A 25963-nucleotide genomic window follows, 5' to 3' on the forward strand; every position below is an offset into this window, starting at 1 on the left:
TTAACGTTTCGCTCAATGAANATTCAAATTCGGGATCAACTAGCCTCTTGAAAATTTAATTAGCTTTGATTTAAAATACAAAAAAAAATATCAAATTGGTTGAGAAATGGAGGCTCCAGTGAATTATGAACATTAAATTCCATTTATTGACCACTGTGCGCTGATGGCTGGGCCTTGCAAAGGACGGATCAATGCTTCGAGAAGCAAGCAATTTTACTAAGAAAAAAAGTGGCAACAATTTTATTTTTTTTCCAATTTCAATTTTTTATTCTTTATTTTTTTTTTTGTATTTCACATGGCATGCTTTGATTTAGAAGAAAAAAATCAACAGTTTTTGACACTTTCGATATCAGAAGCAACAAAAAAATACACGCAAATGTTGTTTTTGCTCTAATGCTACTACCTGTTTGATATGCCTTGGTCACAACTAATTTTTAAGCAAAAAAAAGGCGTGAGTACTAGGTACTCATGAAATTTGATGTGTATACATATGCGAACGGCAAAGCATAAAAGTACGTTTACATATAAATATAATCTCAATCAAAGCTCGGTAGCTGTTAAATTGGTTGTGCTTGTTATTCACACAACTCGAGGAAAAGTTAAACTTCTTCTCTGTGCCACCGTGGTCACCTTTTTTGCAGCACATATTAGGCCATTTAAATATATTTATAACTGAATATTTTATTAAAAATACCTTTACAAACCTATTTTCCTTACTAGCGTCAATTTTTGTTTACTTTAATATTTGACATTCCTCCTCTTCTTCGCAAGTATNATTCGATGTCCGAAATATATTTATTTACCAAAAAAATCGTTAATTAAAGGCAAATATTCTGAAAAATGATATAGATATATATGTATGTATATACCTCTTAGTCTCTTAGAACTTGGATAATTTTTGCAAAGAATTTTTTCTTTTCTGCAAAGTCATTGGTCAAAATCTGCACTACGTCCAAGAGATTATCATTGATTTCCATTTGCTTTTGTACCAGTTGTCTTATCGTTGAATCGGAACGCATTTTCGGTGTTACAGTTCCCACACCCAAACGCCTATAGGACTTTGCCCGATTTTGTTTGCGTACAATGCGCTCTAAATTGTAATGTTTCAACAACATGCACTCATCAATCTTCTGGCGATACTCTTCGTCGTTTGCCTTTTCACCTTCAATATTGTTGTATAAACGATTTAGATCGGCGCGTATGCGTTCGTTTTCGCGAGTAACCTTTACAAGTTGCTGATCGTTAATGATGCTTATCTCATTTTGTATCTTCTTCAAACGATTACGCAAATCGATGACTTTCTGCTCGGATGAAATACCAGTTTTCATGCGTTGTTCTTTCACCTCGGCCAACTTCTTTGCCGAGGCGGCAACATAGATGTGCTCACGATGTGCCACACCATGTTGCAAATCTTGTGCAAGCTTCTCTTGAGCGCGCATCAGCTGTTGAAAACGTATACGCATGCGATGTATCTCCGATTTCATATTACCGATTTCGCTGGTGAGATTCGTTTCATCCTTGCGCCAACGCAGCGTCTCCTCTATGAGCTTATATTTGGTCTCCCACGAGAGTGATTCGCGATGTTTATCCAATACCAAGTCTTTATAATGCTCGATCTCATCCTGCAGCTCATCAATTTCGGCTTCCATATTCAAAACATTCATTTCGTGGTCCTATGTAAATTGAATAGAAATTCGTTTTGTTAGAGGCTGAGAGCATTAAGAAACCTCGTTAATGGCTTACCTTTAATTTGAGTACTAGCTCCGTGTGCTCCAATTGGCATTCATTTTCCTCGGTATCATGCTGCTGGCGCGCCTTACTTATTTTTTTATTCAATATCTCCAATTTCGTTAAGAATATTTCTATGTCACGCTCCAGTTCTTTTGTAGCTTCCTCTTGCTTTTCTAGATCTACATCGATCTTCAGCGACTTTTGCTTTACAATACCGAGCTCTGCAAAGTGCCGGATATTTTCAAAATAAGTAAAAAATAGTAAGAAGCAGATAAAGGGTTGGAAGTATGTCCGCCCCTCATACAATTAAGTCCCCTAAAGCGTGAGAGTTATTACTGGTTTCGATATTCTAAAGTCAGTTCTTTGCTTAGTCAAGTTCTTTGTATACACCTTTAGGCATTTGGATAACGGAGGAGCTGTGTTTTGTGTCACTATTCGCATTAATGCCGAAAGGAATAATTTAAATACATACCTTCAGATTACTTTGAAAACTTGGCATACCACAGCAGACCTATTGGGCTTTAAAGTTAAAAATAAAATGTCCATAAAATAACAGTCCATGCTGGTAAGACCGCGTAACCAAAAGGGGAGGAGGGTTTCATGCCAATGATCTTTACTTGGAAGCAGTTATAACAAATTTTACTGTAACCGTTCAGCGAACGTTCTTATTGCTAAGGTCTAACATCAAAGGGTAGGCTAGGTTAGCCTACTCTGATACAGAATTGTCCATTGTGAGTGTCCTCTTCAAGCGAGTGTCAGGCGGAGACATGTACCCAAAACCGAGAGAGTAGCTAAGTACTTTCAAATCATTCTACTGAACCAATTACTATCCCTAATGAAGCCGGGGAGATCCAACAGTTCCAACTTCGCTATCTCGCTCAGACTGTTGAAGAAGTGTGAACCCAAGTGATTCAGGCGCTTCGACTTTAGACCCGGACGTCGACACAGAAGGTGGTCAATTTGACTCATCCTCATATCAGCAGCTTTTGCGGAGATTACTTGTTGGTATTCGACACTATTTAAGCATTGGTGCTATAGCATAGTGTCCTGTGATGACAAGGATAAGGACTCTTACTGCAGACCTATTGAGCTTCAGTGGGTCCCTCGCCTTTTTCCTATTAAGCCGCGGCTTAATAATCTTGTGGTCTCGCAACGTTCCTGCTTATAAAACAATATATTAGTCATACATTTTCCGTATCTGGCCATCTCAGTAGCCGACTCATTCTCTTCAATATTGCTATGTCCGGGGACCTAGCATAGAGTGACGTTGATATGGCTCAGTTACGTTAGCTTTGTGCGACCGACGATGGAATACCAGATATCACTATTTTAGATCCTACTGTATTCAGTGCTGCTTGACTATCGACAAAGATAGTGGCTCAATCTTCTGGAACCATACTACTACGTAAAAGACTAGCCACCACTTCTATAGCGTAGATCTTTGTTTGAAAGACGCTGCTGTCACTCAGATGATGTCAGGATCGGTTGATCTGCAGTCCTTCCTCTGGTACTGTTATTCCTGCATCCAATTCTTCTTTGGCCGGGAACCTCATAGGAACTCTAGTATTGAATTCCCAAGCAGGCGTAATGTAATCAGTGCTAGCTTCTATGTCAGCTTTAATTGCATTGAGCCGGCCCCCTTTTATTTCATTCAGTATTTCTGCATACTCGAAATTGGTTGTCTTCCATGTATTGGCCCTCACTGAGCCTGAGGGCGCATTTTGTAATGAGCGGCAAAGCGGCTCAAAATTAAAACATATGAAATACTGTTGAAGTGGCCATGCACTGAGCGGCTGAGCGGTGTTTTTGTATGGCGCCGCTCACCGCTTTGCCGCTCATTGCGTGGCCTCGACCTTAGGCATGCGAGTCTTTGCAATTTTCCTATTATTTTCCTGTTATTCCCTTTTTCTAGAGCCTTCCACCATACTAAGGACCAGTGGGTTGGAAATTGGTCTGATGACTGCGGTATACATCCCACAGGCGCCGCAACAATTCCCATTGCTTTCCAAATGTCCTTTTGAACTTGTACTATGCTGCTAGGGATTTCTTAGCCCTTTCCACTAAATTTCTTTTCCTATTCAATTTGGAGTGCAGAAGTGTAGAAAATCTTATTAAACATTCAAAAACTAAATTGAGAATTTTTATTAAAGCACTTTTAGGTCGCTGTAGACTACGAAAGGTCTACTTGACTTATCGACTGTGGCATCAGAAAACGTGTTGGAGTTTCCGAAACAATCCAATCTTAAACGGACGGGACAAGCTTAGCGCTTGCAAATGGGTTACAACTTAGTTGAGGCCTACACAAACGTAGTAGGTGGGACGATATATTTAAGGTCACTTAGTAAAAATGAAGGAATTCCTTCATATACCACATATAAATAATATTCTGCGCGGATAATAGGAATATACATTTTCTTCTTTTGGAAGTTGCTAGGAACGTTAAAAGTCAACAGGTTTTATGCAGAGATGCTCAACAAACTATATGAATCGATTTCGTTTTGTTGATGCGCAAAAATAGCTTGTCAAAATAATTTCGTTTCGTTGCAGAGCTGAATTAACGAAACAAAACTCAATCGCTAACGTCGAAACGAAATAAATCTTCAATCGTTAACAGCGAAACAAAATAAATCAACGAAAAGTTGTTGTTGTATGCCATTGCCAACTCACTATAAACACCTAGCACCATGATCTTATATGTAATACTTCCCCTATAAACATTTTGGCGAACGTTCGAAAATTACCTTCGATATCCAATATAAATATCGAACTGAGAACGAACTCATAACCAACCTTAGTTTTCCAACGTTCATAATGTATTGGAAATACATTCGAGATGTGTTCGAAAAAAATTAAAACCATAGTAACAAGAGAGGAAGTGAAATCCAGCTCATTTTTGAATGGAAATATAATACAAACACTCTCTCTCATTAAAATTTCAATTCGATAATGGGCTGGATTTCGAATTCAGAACGAAGGAAAAATTCATTGGATAACGAAGGCTCCGTTTTGCTGGAGAATGGCCTAGTTCTCAAATCGAATACTAACATATTCCACATTCATTATCGAAGGTGAGACTTGAAAAAAATGTTAGTTTTCCAATCATTTTAGAATTGTTAACCAAGACAAATGTTTATTGGGTCTTTATTGGCAGTAAGCTAACTTCTCAATTGCCGTCGTCGATTCGCCACTTCTCGCTCGCTATGTTTGAGTTCCGGTCGCTTAACGAAAAATTTTGCATGTGAAAGCAACAACAAAGTTAGCTAGCACGGATAGACGATAGCAAGTTTGGTTGTACCTCATTGAGTTCGTTCGTTTCGCCACTTGCTAACTGATGGCGAATCGATGACGGCTAATGTGTAAGCATTCCGAAATCAAAGCGAGACAGTCTAGTACTGTTTTTGTCAATGTATTGTGTACTTGAGTGCCGTTTTTGTATATGTGTTGTGTACACGTTTACATATTTATAAACGCATGTGTTCCTATTCTTTCGTACGTGTTTATTGATATATCTGTACTGTAGTGTTTTCGGACGGTACTAGCTCTTACTGCCAATATAGGAGTATTATATATATGACCATGATACAAAAAAGAAGGTATTTAGTTTCAATAAACAACTTTTGATGGATAATAAAATTTTTTTAAGTTTATAAGTTGTGAGTATTATCAACGGCCTTGCCACTTTGATGATATTAAAACAATAAATCGGAGTATTTTCTTTCCCATATTTATACCAATGTAATGACATTTGAAATTAAAAACCATTAATGGTAATTATCAGTGTTTGGTACTTTTTTTACTTACGTGGTTCGCTCCTTTTTTTTATTAAAAATATTTAAAATGTAAACTGTTAAAGGAGACTTCATCGTAATTGTTCTTTTCATTTTGTAATAAAAACCACGCGCGCATTATTCTGTTATTTTTTTGTTTTCTTATTTTGAATGCAATCTTGCGATTCGAATCTAAAGGATGTTCTTCCCAAATAAATCCTTTTTATATTTCGGTTCAAATTTACTTTTAAATTTCTCATAAGATTTTGCAAAAAATTAGGCTTTGTGATTAGCGCATCATCATTAAATTTCACAAATTCTTAATTTATGCAAAATACCTGAAGTCGGCTTGAAGAGATCGCCCTCCGATAAACAACTAACAGATCCTCGTTTAAAGTACATAAACGTGTATCAACAAAATGCACAACTGCGTATGTGAGGTTACATAAATTGTTTTGTAGAGAATAGAAACACTCATATTTCAAAATGGTTCTCTTTTTTTACAAAGAAATCACATTTCAGGACGAATGGATAAGGCTTGAGCCAAAAGCTTGTGTGAGCAAATCCCATTTTTGGCAAAAAATGTCAGTCACGCGGTTTTGCAGAACGACGATACGCGGTTTGGTACTTTAAGCGACGATATGTAAGCATACACTTTCTTCATGCTTTCTGAAACCTAGTCGTCAACCCCATTTTCGAAATCATGTAGCCGGCATAATTTTCTAGTTCATCATATTCCACATCGTTGAATGTACTGATAAAATCTTCTGGTTAAAAGAAAAAAAAAATATTTCTTCTAGTGATCAGGCAGCATGAATTTGATGAAATGTCATAATTTTATTAAAAGTCAAATGGTTAACAAAAACAAGGAATGCCATTAAATGAAACTACCTTCTTTTTTGTATCATGCCTAGCACCTAAATGCATGCTACAGCTTCAGCATTAACGTTAATAAGCAAAATAGAATTATTTTGATAAATTACCTAAACGATAAAAAAGTGAATCGTTTCAACAGAAACGATTGAATTTTTTTTTGGTAAACGCTGAAATTAACGTTACAATGCATCCTTGGTTTCATGTACTTTCTCAATCAACACTTCCTTACCTCTCCTCAATTATCCCCCTTATTCTAGAACCCGAATTTTCGTAATTCGTAGTTCGTAGCTCAGCTACGAAAAACGAAAAATCCACATGCTGCAACCCTTGCGGAAACATGTGCAGCATTGCCAGCTATCAGTTGTTTTTCGAAGATAGCTGAATGAAGGAAAACAAAGTGGAAAGGAATTAAAAAAACATTCATGAAGTGCTTATTTATAGTAAAATGTTTTGATTTTACATATTTCGAAGGAAACGGTGGATTCTATTGCATTTGCAATTATAGCAGCGGAGTAAGAGCGCGCTATGGGAATGATTTGACAAAGATATGCGGAGCTGTCGGGCATAGTAACCATGGACGCGTCTATGTCAGCTTCCGGTTGAATTGCTGAACCACAAGCCAGAACTACTCCTATGCCTGAAGAACTGGTTCTCAATCCAGTTAATGCAACAACAGCTTCTTCCAAGCCATTGAAAACATGCACTTTATTAGGTCCACCCCCTGTTGCAATTGCTTCTGCCTTCGGCCGCGCTTGGGATTATAACCCTTCCGCATGTCAAAGGTATACAACACTTCTTGTGCACATCACTCCGGCTACGGCATCCACAGTATTTTAGCGCAGAACCCGCGTCGAAATTTGCAAAAAAGTGCATAGTGCAATCCGAATTTATTAATAAGATAGTGCTTGGAAATTTGAAACATTTGTTTTGAATAAAATTTTAATCCTTCGATTACACGTGATGTTAAAGTTTTTGGATTCGGATTATGCGTTTGGACACAACTACCGAAAAGCATTGTAAAAATAACTAAACCGGGCCCAAGTTTCTCGATAAGGGGCAACAAAGATTATTTTTCGCTCGTTTATATAAAGCAGTGGATAAAAATATACGTGTATGCGAAGGACAATTTTATCTGTTTAAATGAACACCACTAATATTTCCTGCAAACACACATTTGATTTACATCTTTTATCTCGCCTCCGACACAGANACGCGTCTATGTCAGCTTCCGGTTGAATTGCTGAACCACAAGCCAGAACTACTCCTATGCCTGAAGAACTGGTTCTCAATCCAGTTAATGCAACAACAGCTTCTTCCAAGCCATTGAAAACATGCACTTTATTAGGTCCACCCCCTGTTGCAATTGCTTCTGCCTTCGGCCGCGCTTGGGATTATAACCCTTCCGCATGTCAAAGGTATACAACACTTCTTGTGCACATCACTCCGGCTACGGCATCCACAGTATTTTAGCGCAGAACCCGCGTCGAAATTTGCAAAAAAGTGCATAGTGCAATCCGAATTTATTAATAAGATAGTGCTTGGAAATTTGAAACATTTGTTTTGAATAAAATTTTAATCCTTCGATTACACGTGATGTTAAAGTTTTTGGATTCGGATTATGCGTTTGGACACAACTACCGAAAAGCATTGTAAAAATAACTAAACCGGGCCCAAGTTTCTCGATAAGGGGCAACAAAGATTATTTTTCGCTCGTTTATATAAAGCAGTGGATAAAAATATACGTGTATGCGAAGGACAATTTTATCTGTTTAAATGAACACCACTAATATTTCCTGCAAACACACATTTGATTTACATCTTTTATCTCGCCTCCGACACAGAATTGTTTTCGTACAAAATNTTCTTTTAATTAAAATATACCGCAATGGATTACGAAACGCCCGAAAAGTGAGTAATTTTATAATAGGAAAATTTATTTCATTTTATTATGAATTCGTGTATTAACAGGCGTGAATAATATAAACGCACCACCCAAGAGCAGATGCAGTTNCCTGTTGCAATTGCTTCTGCCTTCGGCCGCGCTTGGGATTATAACCCTTCCGCATGTCAAAGGTATACAACACTTCTTGTGCACATCACTCCGGCTACGGCATCCACAGTATTTTAGCGCAGAACCCGCGTCGAAATTTGCAAAAAAGTGCATAGTGCAATCCGAATTTATTAATAAGATAGTGCTTGGAAATTTGAAACATTTGTTTTGAATAAAATTTTAATCCTTCGATTACACGTGATGTTAAAGTTTTTGGATTCGGATTATGCGTTTGGACACAACTACCGAAAAGCATTGTAAAAATAACTAAACCGGGCCCAAGTTTCTCGATAAGGGGCAACAAAGATTATTTTTCGCTCGTTTATATAAAGCAGTGGATAAAAATATACGTGTATGCGAAGGACAATTTTATCTGTTTAAATGAACACCACTAATATTTCCTGCAAACACACATTTGATTTACATCTTTTATCTCGCCTCCGACACAGAATTGTTTTCGTACAAAATTACGCAAAAAGGCTTACTCGTTCGTTTTTAGCCATGCCATTGTTACGAATTTCGAAAGTTCGAAAATACGATTCGGATTGCAGCATACTATTTTTACGATTCGTAGCAAAATCCGAATACGAAAGAGTTGCAGAATAGGGGTGTATGTTTTTGCCGTTGCAATGCGTTGACTGACTAGGGATGGGTAAATTCGATATTCGAAGCTTCGATATTCGAATTTTAATCGAATTTTAGCTCCAAAATGGCGAATTTTCGAAATCGAACTTTGTGTTGCTAAAATTCGGATAAAATCGAATTTTTCTAGAAAAAAATCGAATTTCATCATTATTTCCAAAAAAATCAAATCTTCAACTTTATTCTTTCTGACTAAATTTGTCATCACCAGGGAACGGATTTTATGGAAATTGCCTTTTTTTCTGCTAAAGAGATAGAGTATATTCGATTAACAATGTCCACGATTTAGCTTTCCCTGATTCCTTATATACACATTTGATGTTGCCTTATTTTGCCTTTTTTAAGATATTTGCCTTTTTTTTGCCTTTTTTAAGATATTTGCCTTTTTTTGCCTTTTCCACCTTTAAAAAAGTGATTATAGCGTTTACAATTTTTTTTTNCCCTATTCGCGTGTTGTCACAGCCGTCAATTGTCACAGTTCAATTGTCATTATCGTGTCATCAACTGTAGTCACAGGTATGCACATTCAATAATGACAAACGAAAAGCTCGTTTTATTTGCCAATTGTGGCGAAAGTTTCTCTGTAGTGAAACAGCTGTTCTTTGTTTACATTTTAATTGTTCTTTTTGACCGCCACTGCAACAGACTGGATTTCTTTTAATTAAAATACACCGCAATGGATTACGAAACGCCCGAAAAGTGAGTAATTTTATAATAGGAAAATTTATTTCATTTTATTATGAATTCGTGTATTAACAGGCGTGAATAATATAAACGCACCACCCAAGAGCAGATGCAGTTTTGTAACGACCACGCCGAACTGCAAATGGGTAAAAACGGTTGTCCCGGGGTCCCCTCAGAAGTCTTCTTCTCTGAATAATTTATTCTTACTCCATATCCATAGACGCGTGCATAATCATTATTTCCTCCATTATTAATATTCTGCAATGGATCCTATTATGATAAGCAAACGCAAATGGTATCTTTTTAACACATATATTTAAGTAAATAAAATGGTTGCACAGTTTTTATTTAATAAAACTTTGTAACTTTTTTCTGCAAAATTCGTAAAATTTAAAATATTAACATATGTTTTAGCGTTGTCACGTACTCAATAGGTCATCACAAAAATAATAGCAATTGTCACCGTTAGAGCTTTCAAATTGCTCTCTGCATAACTAAACGTGACAATTGATTATAAGCATGACAATAGTTATAGCGGCAAGTTTTGTTATTGCACGCGAATAGGGCTGTAAGGGTAAAAACATAGTGGAGTGGCGAGCAAAGCGAAGAGCTAGCATCGAGCAAAGCTCCAATTACAAACGTGTATGTACGCTTTGCTCTGCACTATGCGTTCTCCCATTGAAACATAAGCGTTTGAAATCGACGCTTTGTTCGATGCTCTTTGCTCGCCGCTCCACTATATTTTGACCCTAAACAACATTTGTGTGCGGTTTCCAGGCGAGATGGATTGCGATGGAATTGTGATTATCTGTACAATCCAAGGTTAAGAATGACTTTACCTCAGGATACTTAGAGTGAAAACTTCCATTTTTTTTTGGGGATAGCCCCGTTAAAATTTTTACTCTACATAGAATACGCATGCTTTCGCCCCTACCTGATGAAATTGGTGCAAGCTCAAGAATTAGATATGTCGAAATCTTAAACGAAGAGCCTTGCGATTGCTTACTATAGGTTATGCAATCAGTGCATACATTTATCTGATTATCCATCGCCTATAGTCACCGTGTTTTCTCTCGAGAAAATTGCATTGTGCTAGCTCGCCAACTTCAATTGGTTGGTTCAAGTTGGCGTGAAGGCGATTATGACTCTCACTGCACAAAGCCGTTTTGTCGCCGCGAATAAAGACATATGTCTCGTTTTATAGAGAATGTGCTCATATAGGAACATCATATAGCAAGGATTCGTCCACTACCCTAGATAAAGTCGCTTGCTGATTCTAGGACCGCTAAAGTTGGGGAGCATTCTAGAGCTGATTAATTTGGACGGCTTCTCTATCGCTTCGCAAGCACTTCCAATTATTTTCTGCGCAAAAGCTTTTTATTTAGGTTGAGTACGGGATATTTTAGTTTATTTATCTCTAACCGTTTTGGAGGAGTTAAAATATATTAAATTACACTAGACTTTGGTCACTGTCGCAAAGTGTGTTTTCAGATTTACCGCTCAGTCCGTGTGTTCTTGACTGTGATACCCTTTTTTAGCTAGCGATTCTATAGAAGATCGTCAACCACTAAGCTCCATAAGAAGGGTGTACACTTTGGTGGTCCCTTACGGCATACATGCATATATACATTAGTACTACATGGGGTATCCTCAGCCAACCCAAATAAGCCTATAATTATAATCGGTATCCTCAGTGAGTCGCATATTACTATGAGGGCAAGCTAAGTTCCATTACTTTGTCAGGAAACCAGTTCGTGCTCATAGGCCCCTTTGGCTTGCCTGACCATTCGCTATTGGGCGTCAAATTAATAGATCTAAAATTTGTTTGTAAACTACTGTGTATCCCGTGGTGGCCCGAGAGAGGCTGAGGAACATATAGGTTCCGTTGGTGCTTAAATTTCCCTAGTGCTACTGCGCGCTTAGAAAAATTATCAATCTTTTTTTTTAAATGTTCTGTCTAGCCTCTTCTGCGGGGCATAAATCCAGTCGAGGCTTGGTCTTTCCCTGTAGAGCAAAAACCGTTATTGGCTCTAACGATTCGACTACGGTGCATTTGACCTTGTCCCATCGCATTCCGACTATCTTTCGAAGTGCTGAAAGTTCAGGTGATTACAAAGAGGTATTGGCTAACTGAGACGAGGAGATTGGGGGAAATCCATTTACAAATAATAACTCTAAATGAGATGTTTACTTACAAACTGTTGGTACAGTCACACATCTTAGAGATAGATTTAAATAGATGCTCTCTTAATAGTAATAATCAGGGATGCAACCCGGTTTTAAACCGAACCATTTCTTGAACCTAAAGCAGTGTTTGCATTATTCAACTTTGCGTTCAAAAATTGCGTTCAACTCAACGCAGGGTTGCACGAAAAAAAAGTTGAATGGCTAAATGTTGGCTGGCGACCAACTTGGTTGAAAGCGATTAGTTGAAAGGCCATTCAACCAAAAGTTGAATGCAAAGTTGAACAATGCAAACACCTTTTTATGGCGAATATTTTGATATTTTTTCATATTTTGATATTTTTAGCCATTCAACTTTTTTTTCGTGCAACCCTGCGCTGAGTTGAACGCAAATGTTGAACGCAAAGTTGAACAATGCAAACACACTTTAACTGTCGCTGTTAACTGGCTTCGAACCGAACCGTTTTTATTTTGAAATGCCAAAACCGAACCGAAAATCACTCCAAAAAATGATTCGATTCGGTTTGAAATGAAAGTCCAGTAAAGCATTTTTCAAGTTTTGTAATACGCAACTTGGCCTAAAAACCCGTATAGTAAAACTGAAAACATTTTTTTTGTTTGATGGCAACTCCGTGAGTTGTAATTTCGTCCTGTAAAGAATGCTTGATACTTTTTTATATAGAAGAAAATGCTTAACGATGCCAGTTAAATACAAAATTTCTAATGGCGATTTCGTTTATACAAAAAATGTTGCCTTCTCATCGCCCCCTTCTTAGTGTTTATGCGTAGAGGACAAAGAAAAGGTTGCATTTTTCGGTACAAACGAAATGGGCATAACTCTCGGATTTTTTTAGTTTGGATTAAAAAGTTTGAATTTTTGATGCAATTTTCTGGAAATTTGTAGACTTTTTCTAATTTTCGTACAAAGTTTGAAATTTGGATTTATATGCTTGTTATTATATAACGAGCTATACTTTTATAAAAAATTAATGAACATTAAACCGAAAAAAGAAAAATAGTAAAATGCAGCACTGATATTATTTTGACCATAGGTATACATCTACATATGAAGTTAAGGCCAGTGTCAGCTCCAGTCTACCGAAAATGAGGTTTTTAACATTAAGCTAAGATTTTGAGGGTCAATTCGAAATTTTGAGTATGCTGTTTTAATATACATACTCGACTAAAGTTTAAAGTTTAAAAAGTTTATTAAAAATTTTCTAATTTCATTTTGATCGCGTTGATTTTAAATAATTTTTTTTGTTTTCTTCCATTGAAAAAAATTGTCCAACATACAGCCAGTCAATAAAGTTTAGGTACGGCGAATTTTTTACAATACGGGCAACTATGTTTTTAAATATTTAATTTTTTGCTAACTTTTTATAAAAATGTGGTTGATTGTACAACAAAAACCCAAAAAATTAGAGTTCCAAACCATATACAAAAGTAAAGAGAATTCTGCAAATTTTCATTAAAATGAATTTGGCCCTTAGATAAAAAAAAATCCTAGGAATTCTTATTAAAAAGTTTGCAATTTAGTTGAAACTATGGAAAATATTCATAATTTTTGCAGAAAGTTTGAAAATTGGTTTTATATAGTTAAAAAAAAAATAAACAATAAATAAGGAAAAGAAAAATAGCCAATACTTGATAAAATGTCGCGTCCCTATTTTTTTCCACCACTATACATGTGGATATTTAAATTTGATTTCAATAACAAAGCCTTTAATTTTAATATTATGGATTTGTCATATTTTCGTAAAATATATAACCTTATTCATAAAAAATAAAGTAGCTTTAAAAGGTTTATAAATTGAAAAATTTTTGAAAACGTCAATTCATAAAACTCTCTAAACCTACTTTATTTTTTATGAATAAGGCCAATATACTTTAGCATAAACAAATTGAACAACTTGAATCGAACCGAACCGCGGTTCAGGGATACTCGAGAACTAGTTCTTGTATCGGTACAAGCTTTTTCTAAGTGGTTCGAACCACTGAACCGAACCGCGCCCTGATAATAATAGATTGGCGCTTACACATATGTTAGTGTTTGGCCGAGCTTCTTCTCCGATTTGTGGCATGCGCCTTGATGTTGTCACATAAAGAAGACGGGCCCAACAGTTTTGCGCCGACTCCGAACGGCGATTGTATTTTTATGAGAAGCTGTTTTTCATGGCAGAAAGAGGTTTGCCATTGCCTGCCGAGGGCGACCGCTGTTAAGAATTTTTTTTTTGCGATGATGCTTTGACCAGGGCTTGAACCCAGGCCCTGCGGAATAGAAGCGGGCGCTGCTTACCACTACATGTTCTCTTAATAAACAAAAAAAAAAAAAAGGAACAGTCCAGCGCCTTCGTCTTGGCCTGCAGGCTGTATCGGAGATACAGCCGCTAAATTTAAACGTAGAATACGTGGTATGGTTAAGAGCATATCCAAGTAAAAAAACAAAAGCACACACTAAGCAAAAAATATCGATAACAAAAGCGATAATAATATCGGTAGCAAAATCGATAAAAACATCGATAAAGAAATCGATGAAAATATTGATATCAAAATCGAAAAAATATCGAAAGCAAAATCGATAGCAAAATCGATAACAATACTGATTACAAAATCGATTACAAAATCTATCAAAATATCGATTACAAAATCGATNATGAAATCTCTCGACACGACCGTACTTTTTATGGAAAAGAAACTTGAACGAAGACGTGGTAAGTTAAGAATGCCTTGGGGACTTTCGAGAGAACTATTTTACATAATATCTAAGAGCCTGTTTGCGTGCGCGACGGTTACCGTGTAAGATAGTATGACGCACTGTAGGTACGGACTTTATAATGACTAGGGCAACCAAAAATTTGCATTTGCAACTATACAGTTTGAAGTGCTTTCAAAAAACTAATAAGATAGCTGTTATTTCTAGAAAATATTCTTAAAAATGAGCTATATTTGTTGGTGCAATTTTTTGTAATTTTTATAATAAATGCAATTTTTTGCACTTTCTTACAATATAGGCAATTTTTTGCAATTTTTACAATAAAAGCAACTTCTTGAAGTTTGCACCACAAATGCAATCAATTTCACCACATGCAGTTTTTTTTTATGGCCACTCTATTTATCACTGCGGAGAAATCAGCTGTTCCTTTGACAAATTCATTTGAAAAACTTAATGATCAAATGTGCGATAAAAATGTGAATCTGGTAAATTTTAATTGAAATCTAACATGCATACATTATAAAAACTAAATAAATTGAATTATTTCATTCCTAGGGCCATGCCAAAAGTTAAAAGTACGAAATCGGCAAGATTGGCGCAATATATTAAACATTATCCCGTCTTTAAAGCGGATGGAAATGTTTTACTTTGCAAAGTTTGCAATAAGGAAGTTAACTCAGATAAAATTTTCTTTTTAAAATCACATGTGGCAGGAATCGGGCACTTCGAGGCAGAAAAGAAAACTTCGACAACTACTCAGCAGTTATTAGGAGAAAATGCAGCATTTTCAAAGCAGACACAATTTGTAAGGGATTTGTGCAAAGCATTCGTTGCCTCAGACATTCCGCTCTACAAACTGAGAAACGAATACTTGAGAAGATTTTTTGAAAAATATATCGAGAACAAAATACCATCCGAAACCTCAGTACGCTCCACCGTTGGAAGCCTCTGCAGGATACCATAGAAGACATAAAAAAAACGATAAGAAGTAAATACTTGTGGATTTCTATCGATGAAACAACCGATAGCACTGGCAGACATATTGCGCTTGTAATATTGGGCATATTAAACAGTGACTACAACTTTGCAAAGAAACGATTTTTATTACATGTTGATTCTTTAGAAAAAGTCAATCATACAACTATAGCACGACTTTTCGACGACGCTGTTAGAATATTGGGTTCAGATCTTGATACGAATTTGATTCTACGGTTTTTGTCTGATGCTGCATCTTACATGATAAAAGCTGGGCATGCTTTGAAGACATTTTATCCAAAGCTATTGCATGTAACCTGTCGTGCACACAGTCTTCATAGAGTCTGCATTCGTGATTGTAATCCAAAAGTTGATGAACTAGTTGCCGCCGTGAAAAAGGTTTTTCTAAAAGCTCCGCCTCGAATTGATATTTTTAAAGAACATGCACCAGAGCTAGCACTACCTCCGGAGCCTATTACTACACGCTAAGCACCTGGCTTGAAGCAGTAAACTATTACGCTAAGAATTTTGAAACAATTAAAAGTGTTTTGAATTTGTTGAACGTAAATGATTTGGAGATATACCGATTGCGAAAACCCTTTTGAATAATGACAGCATCCGCCAAGACTTAATTTTCATTGCCAGTCATTTTGGATTCTTAATAAACCCTATCAAAACTTTAGAGTCAACAGCGATTTATTACATGATAAAATAAATGTGGTTACAGAAGCACAAAAATCAATTGAGAAAGCGAAATGTACAGCAAGAAAAAAATAAAGGCTTTTTGGAATTACAAAACTTTGCTAATCAATTGTCAGCAGCCAAACCAGCTGGATTCAAAACAGAATATAGTGTATCAGAAACTTTGCCATTTAAGTAAATATGCTCCAATAACAAACGTCGATGTTGAAAGAACATTTTCTATGTTCAAAAGCGTATATCGTGACAATCGGCACAGTTTCCTTTTCGAAAATTTAGCTCACGTCTTTATTGTGTACTGCAACAGCAATTTTTAAACATTATCTGGTGGGTTTGAACTGGTGTATTCATATTCATATGTACATATTAATGTATCACTTATTATTTTCGTTCTGCTGGTTTAAATTAACAATAAATTGAATAAAAGAATTCGCAATTTTTTTTTATTAAACTTTTCAGAGCAATTCAATAGTTCAAAATTGTTGGTTTTTGGTGCAAGTTTTTAGCGCCATAAACGTATTTATTGAAGCAAATTTTCGGTTGCCCTAATAATGACCTAGACATAGTCAAACTCGCAAAAAATACATCGATTGTGCTGGATTGGGCATGTGGTTGGATGTTGATGCTGTGGTGCAAGGATTATACCACTCGGCACTTTCAGTGGTCAACGAATGCATAGTCAACCATGGGGACAAAGGGAGGAACAAGTGCACAAAGACCTGTCTACACATGAATTGAGTAACTGACAATTGGTGAAGTTTGTTTGGTCTCGATTAAAACCAACAAACGATTGTAGAGTTAGGTTAGAAAGACAATATGTGTTTGTTGCGGTCGTCTCTTTAAGCTTTCTATACATTTTGTATAGACGCTTGCAGAGTAAAATAATTGTGCCTATCGCCGGTGTTAAATATTTTTGGATATACTACTACTTTACATTTGCATATACTTGCTATATGTATTTTCATCAAGTTAATTTAATAATTTGTCAAAGAACTTTTTTCATGTAATACAATTTTTTCTTCATTCTTGTTACTGAATCTGAACTGAAATAAAGAATTATTTCACTGCTGTTAAATACTATTTGTAAGAGGTTATGGGCCTCCATCGCAGAATTCTTAAACTAAGATTTATTTAATTGCGAAATCTTGTATTAATTGCGAAATGGCTGATTTAAAGCTGGCGATTACTAAATTGAATCGTGACAATTATGAGCTGTGGAAATATAGAATGCAGCTAATTATGAAAAAGGAGAAGGTCTGGGATGTTGTTGAAGGTCCTGTTCCTACATCTCCAGATGCCTCCTGGATGCAGCGAGACACCGATGCTTCAATTCTTATTGGACTGGCGATTGATGACACGGAAATGTTCCGGATAAGCAGCTGTAAGAACGCAAAGGATGCCTGGCGTGTTTTGCGAGAATACCATGAGAAGGCAACATTAAGCAACAAGGTGAAGTTAATGCGTTCAATATGCGGTTTAAAGCTCCAAACTGGTGACGACGTTGAAAAGCACATCACTGAAATGAAGTTACGTTTTCACGTCTCCAATCTCTGGGAGAGACTATTGCGGAATCTTGGATAATTTCAATGCTCTTGAGCAGTTTACCGAGCACATATGACACACTGATCACGGCGCTGGAAGTTCGTGATGAAAAGGATCTAACAATGACTCTTGTTGAGAACAAGTTATTAGAGGAATCTGAAAAGCAAAATCAACGTTTTAAAAATGAAGAATCAATCCTGAAGATTTCTAAACATGCCAAGTCCAGCGGTAATGTAAAATCAACAGTATGCCATTATTGTAAGGGTATTGGGCATATTCGTAAAAATTGCTGGAAACTGAAGAACAGGCAACAAGGAAAGGAGAAGGCACATTTCGTTGATGATAAGTCTGCTGAGGAAAATTTTTGTTTTACCATTGATAGTAAGAATACAGGTTGGGTTGTAGATTCTGGTGCAACTTGTCACATATGCTGTGATAAAACAAATTTTTCAATGTTGAATGAATTTTGTGACGATAAGGTCACAACGGCGAATGGGCATGTGATAAAATCTTCTGGTAAAGGAGTATGCGTACTAAAACTGGAAAATCAAAACAAAAATTTGCTATCTGTGAAGTTGCTTTGTGAAAAAGGATTCAAGGTAACTTTCAATAACAGTATTTGTAGAATTTTTACAAAGGATAATCGTGAAATTGGAATGGCAAGATTAATCAACAATTTGTACCAATTGTGTTTGAAATCCCCTGAACAAACCATGCAAGTATCCTGTACGTCAACAAAATGCCAACATCATTGGCACAAACTTTTTGGGCACAGAGATATAAATTCGGTAAAAGAAATGCAAACTGGAAAGTTGGTAAGCGATTTTCAAATAGTTGATTGTGGCATTCGTCATTACTGTGATATTTGCTCAAAATGCAAATTTACTAAGAAGCCTTTCAATACAAAATCTAATAACAAAACGTCCGCTGTACTTGAACTAGTACACTCTGATATATGTGGTCCTATGCAAACTACATCACCAAGCGGAAATCGTTATTTTCTGACATTTATCGACGATTTTAGTCGTTATACTGTGGTTTATCTTCTAACAAAGAAGTCCGACTTATTTGAAAAGTTAAGAGCGTATGTTGCATTTGTAAAAAATAAATTTGGAAAAGCACCTAAAATTATACGTTCTGATAATGGTTGTGAATACAAATCTCATGATGTTAAAGATTACCTTGAGCGTAATGGTATATGTAATCAATTTACTGTACCCTATTGTCCTCAACAAAATGGTGTAGCAGAAAGGAAAAACCGATCTATAGTTGAGATTGCGCGCTGTTTGCTAGCGGAAGCAGGTTTAACCCACACTTTCTGGGCAGAAGCTGTAAACAGCAAATTTTTTACAAAATCGTTTAGTTTGCTCTGGTATTCCTTGTACCCCTTTTGAAAGATGGGAAGGGCGAAAACCAGATATAAGAAATTTTCATATTTTCGGTTCAAAAGCTTATATTTATATCCCTAAAGAGAAACGTCGCAAGCTTGATGATAAGGCTGAGGTTAAGACGTTTGTGGGTTATGATGAAAAATCAAATGGGTTACGTTTCGTCGATTTGAATACTAACAAAGGTACTATTAGCAGAGATTATAAGTTTGTATATCGCAAGAAGGTTGAAGAAAGGCGGATACATAAAAAACCATCAACTTTTGAAATAGATATGTATCTCAAGCGTACTAAGAACATTTTTGTTCCAGATAGTACTACACATGACGAAGATGAATCGTATAATCGTGATGAAGTAAATTCAAATGTTTCTGAAGGTTCTTTTTGTAGTGTAAATTCTGACAACGTTCCAAGCATCGAGATAGCACAAATAATGAAGCTGAAGATCAACAAATTTCGAATAAACAAATCATGGATGAGGGTATTGCTCCCCGAAGATCAGGCAGAAGTACTAAGGGTGTTCCACCTTTGCGATGTTATGATAATATGAAGCAATATCTTCAGACAATTCTTGTGAATGGATTTTAGCTATGGAGGAGGAGATGAATTCTTTACGGAAAACTCAAACCTCCGTCTAGTTGCACAAGGGCTCAGTCAAAAATACGGATGTGATTACGATGAGATATATGCACCTGTCGTTCGACAATCCACGTTTCGTATATTATTATCGATTGCTGGAGAAAAGAACATGCACGTAGTGCATATGGATGTAAAATGCGCTTTTCTTAATGGTCATATTAGCGAAACTATCTACATGAAACAACCACCGGGTTTTGTAGTCAGTGATAATAACATGGTTTGCAAATTAAAAAGAAGTCTTTATGGGTTAAAGCAAGCAGCAAATGCTTGGAATAAAGAACTTACCTATGCTTTAGAAAAAGAAAACTTTAAGCAAAGCAAAGCTTATTCTTGTTTATTCAGGAAAATCATCAACGGGGAAGGAATTATATATTTATTGGTATACGTTGATGATTTGGTAGTAGCTGCTTCTAAGGAGGAACACTTAAGCTATGTTGAAAAATTTTTAAATTCAAAATTTGAGATAAATAATTTGGGATCCATTAATTATTTTCTTGGAATAGAAGTTTTGAGAGAAGGGAAGCAATTTTTCTTACGTCAAAAGCAATTTATAGAAAAGATAACTGAAAAATTTGGATTAAAAGATTCTAAAATTTCTAAATATCCCCTTGAAATTTCATATGGAAAATCAGAATCGCAACCTTTAGTTAAAAATGAATTTTATAAAAGTTTAATTGGATCTTTGTTATACATATCAGTAAATANAAAGCAATTTTTCTTACCTCAAAAGCAATTTATTGAAAAGATAACTGAAAAATTTGGATTAAAAGATTCTAAAATTTCTAAATATCCCCTTGAAATTTCATATGGAAAATCAGAATCGCAACCTTTAGTTAATAATGAATTTTATCAAAGTTTAATTGGATCTTTGTTATACATATCAGTAAATACCCGGCCAGATATTTCAGCAAGTGTAGCAATTCTAGCAAGAAAAACAAGTATGCCTACAAATGAAGATCTGACGGAACTTAAACGCATTTTAAAATATTTAAAAGGAACACAAAACTTATATTTACAATTGAANTTGCAAATTAGGCAGAATGTCGTATAGATAGAAAATCAAACTGAGGATATTGTTTTAAACTAAATGGAGGTGTAGTAAGTTGGGCATGCAGAAAGCAAACGTGTGTTTCACTTTCAACAACTGAAGCTGAGTTTATTGCTTTATCAGAAGCTGCGAAAGAAGCAATTTGGATTCGGAAGATTTTGGCAGATATGAATTGTTTTCAAAGCTGTCCGACTAAGATATATGAAGACAATCAAAGTTTTTTGAGTCTGATTAAGGAGGAGCGTTTAAGCAACAGATCTAAACATATAGATACACGATTTCATTTTGTTAAGGATTACGCTGACAAACAGCTAATATCTTGTGTATATTGCCCATCAGAAGAAATGTTAGCCGACATGATGACTAAGCCACTATCAGCAAGACAATTGGAATATCTAAGAGATAAAACGGGCCACTATCAGCAAGAAAATTGGAATATCTAAGAGATAAAACGGGCGTCATATGCAAATGAGGAGGAGTGTTAAATATTTTTGGATACACTACTACTTTACATTTGCATATACTTGCTATATGTATTTTCATCAAGTTAATTTAATAATTTGTCAAAGAACTTTTTTCATGTAATACAATTTTTTCTTCATTCTTGTTACTGAATCTGAACTGAAATAAAGAATTATTTCACTGCTTAAATACTTTTTGTAAGAGCTGGTTTATTGACATCATTTAGAAACAGTGCAAAATATTATAGCGTTAGGCTATGTCGGAATCGTCTCTTCTGAAGGACAACTTTCGCGCTAATTTCTTGTTTAACAGTACACATACTTACGTTTTTGGGTAACCTGCATTTCATTTAGCTGATTATTTCGCTTCTCGGACAAATTAACATAGTGATTCTGCATCATCAGCCAAAATTGTTGTAAATCACGTATTTGCTGTTCCATGGATGATATGGCTTTCTCTAGCAATTTAATCTGTAGGCAACAAATCAGTGGTCTTAAGAATATCTCTTTTTTATATGAGCTATCACAGAAATACGAATTGATTGTTCCGCATTTTTCCAACTAGCTTCTCTACATTTACCTTCTTTCGCGTTGCATTTAATCCCTCGTCTTCGCCAATACCAGACAGATAGGCAACACGACTCGACAAACGATCGACCTTCTTTAGTTTCAAATCGATTTGTGTTTCCATGTTACGCGTCTCGGCCGAAATTAGTTCCGCGTTTTGTTCAGCTATATCCAAACGCTTTTGCAGTTCTTCTTGCTCCTGATTCAAACGAATCAATATACCCCGGTAACGTTCTATATCCAGCAGTATTTCCGAGAGTTGGCTTTGCACTATAGCCAAGTTTAATTCGGTGGCTCTGCGTGTTTCCTGTGCTTCGCGAAACAATTTCAAGCTATATTGACTGGCTTTATCCGTAATCAAACCTTCTTGCGCCAGCTTCAGCATATTCTCCTCCAGCTGATACTTTCTGGCATTCATTTTATCACATTTCAATTGTAATCTGCGTAATTCAGTTTCTAAATTAGTGCCTTCGCGATTAGCTTCGGTTAAATCTTTCTCATTTTGCTCCAACCAAAGCGGAAGTTCTTCGAGTTTCGTTTGTAGAGCAAGAAGCGTGTCGGATTGCTTTTGACCTGCAAGTGGTAAGCAATAAAAGGGTAGAGATATCTACTACGGAAGTAATAAAATAGCTCCTACTTACATTCGCGCTTAATATTACCACAATCGGCTAGAAGACGTGATTTAAAAACCTCTAATTTTTCATTTAGTTTTGCTTCCTTTGCTATTTGCTTTTTGATGCCCTCAATGCTTCTGGTGTTAAGTTTCATGGACTCTTGTTCTTTGCTGAAAGTTCAAAAACACATTTTTTGGAACACCAATGCACTCAGAGCTAAGCTTAACAGTACATCACCGCTTCGACGATTTCGTACTCACCCCATTGCTTGTTGCGCTTGATAGAGTATTTTATCGCGATGTTGTATGGCCACAATCACCTCGCTCCACGCCAGAGTCAAGCGTTTGTGCTCGGTTTGTAGCACCTCCAAGTCGGTGTTTGCATCATTAATGCTCATCTTCAGCGCATCGGTTATTTCACGCATATCTTGCACCTCACTGCGCATTATCTCGATCTGATGTTCCTTCTTCTTCACTTCCATATCCAGGTGGTAGAATAGCATGTCAGATTTTTTCTTATCCTCGCTTAGTTGCTTTTGCAGCTGGGTATCACGATTAACGATACGCTTGGCATTCTTCACTTCGTCCTCCAACTCATCGGCCCAATTGCGTATGTGTCCCTCTAAAGTGTTTAAGTTCTCCAATTCGACCATACGTTTATTATACTTCTGCTTTTGATTCTTATTCACTTGAAAACGTTCCTCGAACTCCTCTTTGAGTTTGGCAACGACACCCTCCATTTCAACACGCTTCTCCATATTTGTTTGTATCTCTTGTCCATATTCATCGAGCTGTTCGTTTTGTCGCTTAATGCCTTGCTGCAAGTCGTATAGCTTCGCTCCCTGCTCTTCGCGTGTCGCTTCTTTTAACTTGAGTTGATATTTGATTTCGGCAATCTCACTCTTCAACTGCTCCTTCGTGCGCAAAAGATACTCCTTCAAGTTTGCCTGGAACTTTGCCAAGAGCGGATGGTCCGGTGGCAAAAGCGCCAAGCGTATAGGCTCCGGCTCAGGCGGAGCTGGCGCCTCTGTTATAGCTGCAAATTCGCATTCGGAAAGCCCATCATGGCCGTGTTCTTTTACAGATTCCGACTTGGGTTCGGGAACGAAATCGTCGCCAAATGTCGGTTGCGTTTCCGGTGCGCTCTCATCGGAGGTTTGTTCGTTATTCATAGCGGCGTTGATTCAAAAAACCTCTTCAAAATAAAAATGTGAAATATACCGCTAGCTAAAACCGGTTCGGTTGGAAAGTCAAAAATTGAATAATACTTTTTGGTTTTTGATTTTCGGGGTCGACTGAAATTGAAACGTGTTGCTTTGGATATTTTGAGCTAAGTGTTATTCCCTTGTAAACATTACAGAGTGTGAAATTCTCGTTGCTATGTCAGCTATTGGATTTTTTTCTCAAACAAATTTTGAATGAGTATTATTTGTTGACATGTACATACATACAAACCATGATAAAAACATACAGATGTATGTACGCACATTAGACCGGTTCGGTTTCCATACGAAAAGTTTTTAATGGAAGCTGAAACAAATTTTTACAAGGAGCTGTGATGGTGGTGGTGTAGTTAGACGAAGGAATCATAAAAAAATGCAACATCCAACGCACTCGTTTCCAAAACGGCACAATGTAGAAATTACATGGGCGTTAGACGAAATTTTTAGAAATTGATTGAAGATGTAATAGGACTCATGCATAAAAAGTGAGTTCAAGCTCATACTAAATTTTTTTGCACTGATGGAGTGAGGTCAAGCTCATTTGTACTGAAATTCGAGTCCGAGCTTACACTCAGATGAGTGCTGGAACAATTAGTCCGGCGGCTTCATTCCAGCCGGTTTAAACGTAATCGAGACGACCTACTAATCATAATCGACGTAAAGCAAGACGAAGACAACCGATAGAGTAATAAATTTGAAATCAGAGCCGCCTATCATTCGATATATATAATAAGGCTGTTAAGCTCATTATTTTATGTATGAGGCCCAATGAAGCTTGAAAGTTTACTCTTAGAATAACAGTCCAGTATAATTAGTTAATAATTAGAAGTAGTAGTTAGTAGAAGTATGTAGTAGTTGTGTCAGCGGAAGAGGTGGTAGGCTCCTCCTCCTACTTTCCACGTAGGAACAACTGGTATGACGAAGACACCAGCAGTCGTATTATTAAATTGACAAATATGTACATGAACGATTCCCCTATCAACAACTACACCGTATGGCAATCAACGACTTTTTTCATTTTTTAGCTCTTATGAAGTGTAGGAGTGGTTTTATTCCTCCCATAAGAGAGTTACCCAGAAAGCTCTTTGCGACAGCTACAGAAGAAGTGCTCAAATATTTCTTCTTCTTCCTTACCTGTGCAACTTCTGAAATATTCATGGGAGAATGCTCCTAGTCTCGAAGCGTGGCTACCAAATAGTTAATAACCGATTACATAAGCCATAACCATCAAAATATCCTCTCTTGAATGGCTGAGCAGTTCCTCCGTTTTTTCTTATCAATTTGTTATCAATGTTACCAATCTTACTCCTGTGTTCATGCAGTAGAAGAGGTTAGCTCATCGGCTTGGAAATTTTCATCAATATTTCTATGTCCTGCTGTCCACGTGAAGTTGACCTTGAAGACCGTGCTAATATCATTGATTTGATGGCTGTCCGAGAAGATATTAATCGTAGTCTTCGTTACGGCATGTGTATTAAGGTACACAGCCACCTGTTCTTTTGCTAGATCTGCCTGATAAACCCTGCAGCGCCCCGGGATTCGGTTGAATATTTCCAGTCCTAATTCTACAGAAAAAACTCCGTAGCCAACCCTGTTCTTTAGCTTGGATTCATCCGTGTAAAAACGTGAAACGTGTTGCTTTGGATATTTTGAGCAGAGTGTTTGTAAACATTACATAGTGTGAAAGTTTCGTTTATATGCCGGCTGTTGGTGCACATTAGATCGGCTCGGTTTCCATACGTAAACAGTTTTTAATGGAAATTTTTGTAAAGGGCCTAAGGCTGGTATTGTCTTTTACGAAGTGAACGGTATGGCGACATTTGAGTATACTTAGGCAGTATAATGGTCTCGCGGGCGATAGATGCATTTGATAAGGAACACTTTTTTCTGGAGTTTTAACACTTAATTAATGGAAAATTCAATGCGTGTACAGAGTGCTTTAGTGAGACTTCAGATAGTCAACAAAAAGTTCTTGATTCGCAAGTTCATCTTGTGATTGGGTCTTGAGTTTGAGTCTGGGATCGATGCCGGATGAAGGAAGCATGTTGACGATTGTTTTTCTCGCGATGAGATTTATTCAATAATACAAAAAATACATATATATAAAATTACTCTGCAAAATGTGCTTGCTTTTCGATGTACACAGAAACCGAAACGT

At 36.6% G+C, this 25963-nt stretch overlaps 1 protein-coding gene across 2 annotated transcripts; it reads right to left on the reverse strand.

Annotated features, from left to right (window-relative positions):
• Nucleotides 1–859: 859 nt before the first annotated feature.
• l(2)41Ab (lethal (2) 41Ab) lies at nt 860–25921 on the reverse strand. Of its 2 annotated transcripts, XM_017629820.1 has the most exons (7): nt 24940–25921; nt 22844–23777; nt 22611–22753; nt 21983–22542; nt 21729–21873; nt 1744–1952; nt 873–1673 (listed from the first exon to the last, which is right to left on the reverse strand). In XM_017629820.1, exons 2-7 carry the CDS (start codon nt 23752–23754, stop codon nt 873–875), a joined length of 2769 nt encoding a protein of 922 aa, XP_017485309.1. In that variant the 5' UTR covers nt 23755–23777; nt 24940–25921. The 2 variants fall into 2 exon arrangements, with proteins under 2 accessions (XP_017485312.1, XP_017485309.1); XM_017629823.1 differs by having other exon boundaries at nt 860–1673; nt 22844–25921.
• Nucleotides 25922–25963: the final 42 nt, after the last annotated feature.

This window comes from Rhagoletis zephyria, unplaced genomic scaffold, assembly GCF_001687245.7.
Source record: "Rhagoletis zephyria isolate East Lansing unplaced genomic scaffold, Rhagoletis_zephyria_1.1 Rzeph_scaffold_00085, whole genome shotgun sequence".
Classification (NCBI taxonomy): domain Eukaryota; kingdom Metazoa; phylum Arthropoda; class Insecta; order Diptera; family Tephritidae; genus Rhagoletis; species Rhagoletis zephyria.